The sequence below is a fragment of the Elaeis guineensis genome, chromosome 4 (genome assembly GCF_000442705.2).
Source record: "Elaeis guineensis isolate ETL-2024a chromosome 4, EG11, whole genome shotgun sequence".
Lineage (NCBI taxonomy): Eukaryota > Viridiplantae > Streptophyta > Magnoliopsida > Arecales > Arecaceae > Elaeis > Elaeis guineensis.
Genome location: NC_025996.2, coordinates 19,536,863 through 19,544,511, shown reverse-complemented (window position 1 = coordinate 19,544,511; position 7,649 = coordinate 19,536,863). Strand labels below are relative to the sequence as shown.

The 7,649-nt window shown below is 38.5% G+C and overlaps 1 protein-coding gene and 1 non-coding gene across 3 annotated transcripts; one reads left to right on the top strand and one right to left on the bottom strand.

Moving 5' to 3' along the window:
• Positions 1 to 47: 47 nt before the first annotated feature.
• TRNAP-CGG (transfer RNA proline (anticodon CGG)) lies at positions 48 to 119 on the bottom strand. The gene has a single exon. It is a non-coding gene; the product is annotated as a tRNA-Pro (tRNA).
• A 77-nt stretch (positions 120 to 196) lies between these two features.
• On the top strand, positions 197 to 5,457 carry LOC105043507 (uncharacterized). 2 transcript variants are annotated; one of them, XM_010921077.4, is made up of 2 exons: positions 197 to 729; positions 4,893 to 5,457. In XM_010921077.4, exons 1-2 carry the CDS (start codon positions 217 to 219, stop codon positions 5,163 to 5,165), a joined length of 786 nt encoding a protein of 261 aa, XP_010919379.2. In that variant the 5' UTR covers positions 197 to 216; the 3' UTR covers positions 5,166 to 5,457. The 2 variants fall into 2 exon arrangements, with proteins under 2 accessions (XP_010919379.2, XP_073111878.1); XM_073255777.1 differs by having other exon boundaries at positions 4,864 to 4,999.
• Positions 5,458 to 7,649: the final 2,192 nt, after the last annotated feature.

Sequence of the window (7,649 nt, the reverse complement as noted above, 5' to 3'; positions counted from 1 at the left end):
CAATGCAAATAGTAGCATAGCAGCAGTAGAAGATAACTTAAAAAACAGGGGCGTTGCGAGAATCGAACTCGCGACCTCTCGCACCCGAAGCGAGAATCATACCACTAGACCAAACGCCCTGCGCAGTCGTGAGGTGCATTTAACTATATAATGAAATGTCAGTCATACCCAAATAGCATAAGACAACCCTCGTAATTATCATCGTCCTGGGATCAAATGGCCTCGTCCGCCGCTTCCCTTGTTCGCTTCCATCTCCCCCTGCTTCCCTCCTCTCTCCCCAAAACCCTCTCCTCCTTCCTCCTCTCCCCTCCTCCTTCGCTTTCCCTTTCTCGTCCCACCTCCTCTCTCGCTGCCATCGCCTCTTCTCCACCACCTCCACCCCCTTCCCCCCTCCTTCTTCCGCCTCTCCTCCTCCTCTTCTCACCCTTTCTCACGAGCTACGCGATGAAGAATTCGAGCTCTCCGACTGGAACTGGTAGCGGGCGACAAGGTAGAAGAAAAAGAGGAGCTCTTCGACAGCGAAAGGAGCCAAGGAACGGAACCATCGGGCAATGCCTCGCTGCCGAGCTACCCATCCCCAAGCTGAGCGTGAAGGAGAAGAAAGAGCTGGCGTCATACGCCCACAACCTCGGCAAGAAGCTTAAATGCCAGCAGGTCGGCAAGGCCGGTGTCACACCTTCGGTCGCTGCCTCCTTCATCGAGACTCTCGAGGCCAATGAGCTCCTGAAGGTTCTTTTCCCTCCATCCTCCTAGTAAAATCGTTCCTTTTTCTCTTTTACTCTTAAAGTTCCGAGGTTTATGCCCTAGGTTTTGGGGATATGGAATTTCGTTTCTTCATCTGGTAACTGGAGGAGGAAAAAAAAGTTGTTTCTTTTTCCAGTAAATAAATGGCAATAGGATTGGAGCTTCGTGGGCTGTCTTGATTTTTCATATACGTGTAAGAATATCGAGGATGGAGAAATAAATCAAGTTGGTGATTAATATTTCCGTAAAATTATATTCAATTGATAAATTCTTGAATGTGACTTGCACCGTCAACTCCTCTGGGATCATGCTTTGATGGAAAAAGTTTAGCATGCGCCGATATTTCGCAGACTTGTTACAATTTTTCTATGTCAATATTGCAGGACGATAAGTATCAGGGACTCCTATGACCTGTTGATTTTTGTAAATCTAGTTGTTAATAGGTCGTATTATTTGGTAGTGGTTTCTAGTTGGACCTATAACTGCTATGCATGAGTGGGTTAAATATAGTGAACCTTAATAGTTATAATTGCACTCAGGCTTGCAATTGATGATTATCCATATGTTTTAAAACTGGAAGAGATATCAGGTTGTACTGAAGTTGCTCATCCCGTCTTGTCTATGTAAAGGAGTGAAGCAACTGACCGGTCTGATGTTTCTGTATCTTGCCCTTTACTGGGCATGAATTTAGTTTGGAGGATATAGCAAAACCTGCTGGTGGAATTTCGTCTTATGTTTAATTTTCTCATAGTTATTAGGCGAATTGTACTTATCAGGAAAATAAGTTACACCAAGTGCCTTCCTATTTGATATTGGTTTGGCAGACCTACAGGATTTGGTTTGAACTTCTACTGAGCTTGTCGGGATAGTTGTTTTGTTTTTTGATTGAAAACTTGGCAGGATAGTTGTTGTTGTACATTTCAACTGTTGGTATGAGGTTTAGGATGTGTTTAGGATGTGGGTTCAGCTTGGTAGGTAGGTGTGACTGGGATTGAGGATTTCTTAGAAAGAGTGATCCTACATGCGTGTGATGATGACTTGTCCTTCCAAGTAGGAAGTTTAGCAGAGGAAGACTTGGAAAAGAAATCAAAGCACTCTTATGGGATCATTCCAGTAGACGGGTAAAGAGACAAACTATTTTGAGTAAAAGCTCTTATATGTTAATCTAATCTTAACATTCATGCCTTGTTGTTGAGCTATGTTTTAAATTCAAGGTAAAAGAAGATTTCTCAGTTTTCACGAATGGAGGCATCTGGTGTTTGGTAGTGAATATGGAGAGCCGGGCAAGTAGGAGTATCGATCAGATTAGGAACCATCACCATGGAGGAGATGACCATTGAAATGGTTGATTGGGCTCCATCAATTGCAGTAACCTGCAAAGTTTTTGAGTTTGATGAAAAGACTTGGCAGAAGAGGATTAAAGGATCAGTTGAGGATTTTCTTTACTATAATCCTTGAATAAAATGAAGAATGGGACAATAGTTCAGAAGATGAGGCAAGAACTGTTCAGCAGATGGATTCAAATGGTGCACATCAGAGGTGATGCAAGGCAGCTCAAATAAAGTGCAATTTAATGCTATTTTACACAGTTTGCACATCCAACTTATTGTGAAAGGTCTTTATAGTGATAACTTGATGGATGTAAAATGAAATTCTCTGAGGTAAGATTATAAAATCCAGAATGCTTCCCTTCTAAAGGAGCTATTTTTTCATAGGGCCCTTAAGGCTGTACTTGCTCACAGGACCAAATACTTTAAAATGATTTTGTGAAACGAAGTCCACAGTCTAATAATCCATAATAAAAGCTTATGTTGATTCATATTTTTTTACATTTCCAAATCTATGACTTGTATCTAGTTTTCAAGAAATGATGGACGGCATTTAAAAAGGCTGATACAAGTGAACTGGGGCTTGCCTCAATGCTCACAGCCCTCTTCTTAGCAATGAAGCTTCGGGGTTCAGTTCTTTGTGGGTGGGGGGGGACAGGCTGGTAAACTGAAGAGACTAAGGGTGTTATCCAATTTTGCATGTTTGACTTTATATTTGATCATAATTATGGACTAACCATAAAAACTTCAATGAGAACAAGGAGTTAAGCATGCTCATTGCTTGGATAATGTTGTAATTCAAAATGACATCTTTGATTTGGTCTGGTTTAAAAATGAATTTCTCATTAAGGATATTAAGAAAAAGTTTTTTGTCTTGGTTCAATGAATTGGAGTAAATAATGAAATGTTTTGCATCATCGTTTCTGTATTGGAGATGGGCAATCAACAATGTCTAATTTTTTTATTTGAGAAATTGTATGTTTTCTTCTTTATCTTTTGTTTCTCAAGTGTCATTGAGATCTAGCTCCTGTAGACTCCGAGTTCAGACTTGTTGGGACCTTGGATACCAAGGTCATAGACACATCTTGTGCCAAAACCTAAAGTGACTTTATAAACTATTTATTTTCTTTTAAATATTTTAATTAGGTGCGTTAATTGTAGGTATCCTGTTTGGGAGCAAGGGGCATGTTGCATATGCCATTCAATTGTGCCTACAAGAATTGACAAACATTTTCATATTTAATTCTTTGTTAAACATGTTTCTTCAAACGAGCAAGTGGTTACTAGTCAATCTGTTCAGGTACCTTTCAGTGAAGTGGTTATATACCTTGCTTAAGGGATCTTTTAATGAGGTCAGGTTTGATTAATTTGCATGTAGTAGGGAAGCTTTTAGCTACAATCAGCCTTAGTGTATAATTATCAGAGCCTGGCAGCATATACCCTTTGAAATGGGCATTCTGTAGTCTTGATTGAGGTGAGTTCTTCCCCTCTCCTTAAAGTTGGTGAGCACTAAAGTTGTACGGTCCATATGTCCATATTTGACGTTGATCCACTCTAAGTCATGGGTAAAAACTTTGTCAAAGGATTATGATCTTAAGCCTTTTAATTTGAGGTTCCACAAAAATGCTGATCAGTTTGAGATTGATTTATTGTCATGTTGTCAATGGAGTATTCACAAATGAGAAATTCCAGCATCGTTCCTCAAGCTTTTCCCTCTTAGGTCTATGAAGCTGTGTTGCTAAAACTTTACCTGGAAGAATAAAATGTCTGTTAAGGTTTCCCTTGATGGTCGGTAATGTGTAGCAGCTTCCTGATGGCAACTGGTTGGGTGCAGAACAGTGGTGTTTGATACCATATATATCGACCACTGAAGGTGATAATCAAGAATAGAGAAGACAGATACAGGAAGTGATCTTACTTAACATGGTATGTCATGTTGAACAACCTTGCTGGAGGATTTGGTGTTCTTAGATGGTTATGCATGGTTCATTAACTTAATTGCAGTGTCTTTCACCTTAGCTCCTGCATCTCTTTTTTTTTCCTATCTATATTTAGTTAATAGCTTACATCAACATACATGTATGACATGCCATGTAGAGTAATAGCATGTTTCAGATACTGGATGCTTCTTAAGAATTTCCACTTACTTCCCCTTTACCCAGTTTCGTTTCTTATTTCTGTCATGGTTCTTTCTGATGACCGCTACTACCAGTCTCTCTATCTCTCTGTCTGTCAGTTACAGCAATAATCTTCATACTCCAGGCAATTATTTATAAATGCACATATGTCTAAATTTTTGATGTTAATCTTGCAATATCAGTCCAATGAAAGGGTTAACAAGCCCTCACAATATATGCTTTAAGCATATATCTATTACACTACACTAAATGTGTATGGCATGACTTCATCCCATAAATCCATTGTTTCTTTGTAGATCTTACCTGTCTATTAGTTTTCCATCCATGTGCTTCAAAGGGAGCAGGACGAGAAGGAGATTGTGTATGAAAGTCTGAGTTGGGCTTACCCTTTTTGCCCCCTTTTTTCACTCCTCCCCACCCTGAGCTAGATCTTGGTTAAATCTAAAACCAACCCAAAATACATCTGATTCTATGACGAGGTCACCCATAATTATGATGACCATTCAATTTCGGTTTCGAAATATTGTGTGCCTGTGTTCATGAAAACATTACCTGTGAACCTGCACGCCATTCCATGTATTGGTCTTCATGTGCACATTAAAAATGTGATTGTATAACTTCTATTTTGCTGGACGACGATGTACGGTGAGCAGCTCACTAGTTGTCATCATGATGCAAGCAGCTCAAAGTGCATGGAAGCTGCCCAGGAGAGTTAGATGATGTGATAAAACAACTTGAAACTGCAACTGGATCAGTTGCTGTTGGTCAGATTGGGCGGACAGTAATTCTTTACAGGCCTAGCCTCACCAAAATGAAAGGAAAAGAGACCCAAAGTGCCAGAAATGGATCAAATGTGAACATGACAAAATCAGGTACCACCATGAAGATGCAGAAGAAAGGTCAATATTTAAAGCATCTGCTCGTGGACGCCATTAGAGACAACACCATGTCATAGTTCCTTTCACACTCCATGCCAGAAATTGGGTAACTAATCATGCTATGAAGCAGGAAGATTCGAGACAAGATGCTGTTCTTTTTCCCCATACACTGATGAGCATCATGTCAGCAGCAAGTTAGTATCTATTTGTGCTTTTACTGGGGAAATTGTTAAAAGAAAAGGAGAATTGGAGACAAGATGTGTCAGTTTTCCCGACTCTGCCCTATATCATGTAATGATCATGTAAGGGTACTGTTGAATAGGAGGCTTGAATCTCATATGCACAAATAACATTAGAATCACTTTGTTCTGCATGGCGTCTGCTAATGATTGTCCTTGTTTTTTTTTTTTTTGTGTTTTTGTTTTTGGCTCTTTTATGCCTGTTCTTATGGTTCATTGTTCTGGCAGTCGTGCAAAACTTTGTTTTTGCTTCTACGGTGGAAACGTAACAGCAGCAGTATCTAACAGCAGCTACCTAATAGTTAAGCAGATGGAATTTGGACAAAGCAATCACAGCCATAGAAAACTGTTTTAAACTGCGACTAAGCAACCACTGCCATGGAAAACTGTTTTAAACTGCTTTATAAATTTATTGAACATGTTCATTTGTGATTTGAGCAGGTACCTGCTTCTATAACAGCAATTTGGCTCTTTATCTGCAGTTAGTGAAATTTTAGTTGAGCTTGTGTGTCGTGGTGTCTCTTGGGCCCCGGCAGTTTCCTTACTAAAATGCGATGTGTCATGACCGACGGTTGGGATTATATGCTTTTCTTTTTTTTTTTTTTTTTTCAGTACCAGGCGTTTTTTTTATGGAGAATATAATAGAGCAAGCTGCCAACGACAGCCTGAACATTTAGAGATATTGTACCAACAGAAATTGAGAAACAGGTAACATTATAAAATATAACAGAAACGTAGAGTTACAGTAACATTATAGGAGATACAAAACAATCGGTAACCGCGTATAAAACCTAACCATCAACTGTATAAAACCTAAATATACATTGAAGAAGGAAAAAAAATATGAGATAATAATTTCAAAATTTGCAGCTAGCATTTTTTGCTTAGATGTGCAGCTCATTCGCTGTATGTCATTCTGCAAAATTGAGTATAAGGAAGAGTGAATGAAGTCATTCATACCACAAAAAAAATCATCAATAAGGGCCATTTTGGCAGCACAATCGTGGCTTTATTAGTGTGAGTAACCCAGCAAGTATTACATTTATCTTTCAAATATAGAATGTCCTGCATGATGGGAGATTCAAAGCATTGTCCTTATAACTATTAACAATAGTTTTAAAAACATACATAACATCTCTTTCTAGTCAGACATTAATAGTATTAAAATGAAGAACAGCAATTTGCAATCTCATCCAAGCTGCACAAAGCTCAGCATAATGAATAAAAGACCATGCTATAGCTCAGCCACCGACATATAAAGTTATCCCTGTATTGTTGTGAATTACCAAGCCCCAATAGCTACTCTATCGCCAATCACAACTGCATCGAAGTTGATTTTTAGAAATTCTAAAAGAGGGGGGAGTCAAGAGGAAGGAACATCAGAATTGTCTGAGGCAGGCAGCAGTTGGTTATCCTAGGGTCTTAATGAATTTCTGATAGTCGTGCCATTTCTGCCAGAACTGTTAAAGGATAAATAAGAAAAACTTTTCTTAGAAGCTGGTTAGGGGAAAGCATTAAGTTTTGGAAAACTCTTTCATTTCTTGCTGTCCAAAGCATCCAAGGCAGAAGAATCAACAAAGATTTAGTATATCGGCCCCCCCCCCCCTCTCAGGAGTTGTTAATAAATCAACAAGGTTGGTATGGATGAAGGAATATTATGGAGCTGCACTCACTGGTTCAGTAAATGCCAACAACTCGAAGTAAAGGAACAACTGAAGAGGATATGGTCAGTCCTCTAATGTATTGGAGCATATATCAAAAAAACTATGATCTACAGTAATAATTTTTCTAGCCAATAAAAATTATTTATAAAAAAATTTATTACACAATAATTTTTATCAAAAAAATTTGACTCATAGAAACAGCCAGCTTCCATATCCAGCTTAATAATATGGCACGAGATGTTTGATTGTATGCTCCAATCTCCTTGAAGTTATGAAGTTGAAATTTTTTTCTTGGATGGAATGTTTCAATTTTATCTTTTTCTCTGTCGTCAACAGATTTTTCTGCTATTGAAATTCTCCTTTAGAAATATGTCCCCTCCATCTTTTTAACAGCCAAATGCCTTCTTAAAAGATTTCAACATTTAATATTTAGAAGTTTTAAGTGAAGAAAGATAAAATCATAAATGAAAGCCTCCAGATACGGCCTTAATTTGGTGACATATTTATGTGAAATTTATATAAATCTGTCTTAGGCTCTGGGATTACTGATTTGACATGAGCTAACTTTGCCTGTTTAATCCTGGTCGGAGAGGTGGGTACTAATTTCTGCACCACTATCGTCTCCTTGAGGTAATCTGTAAAATTTTGTTGCTTTTCG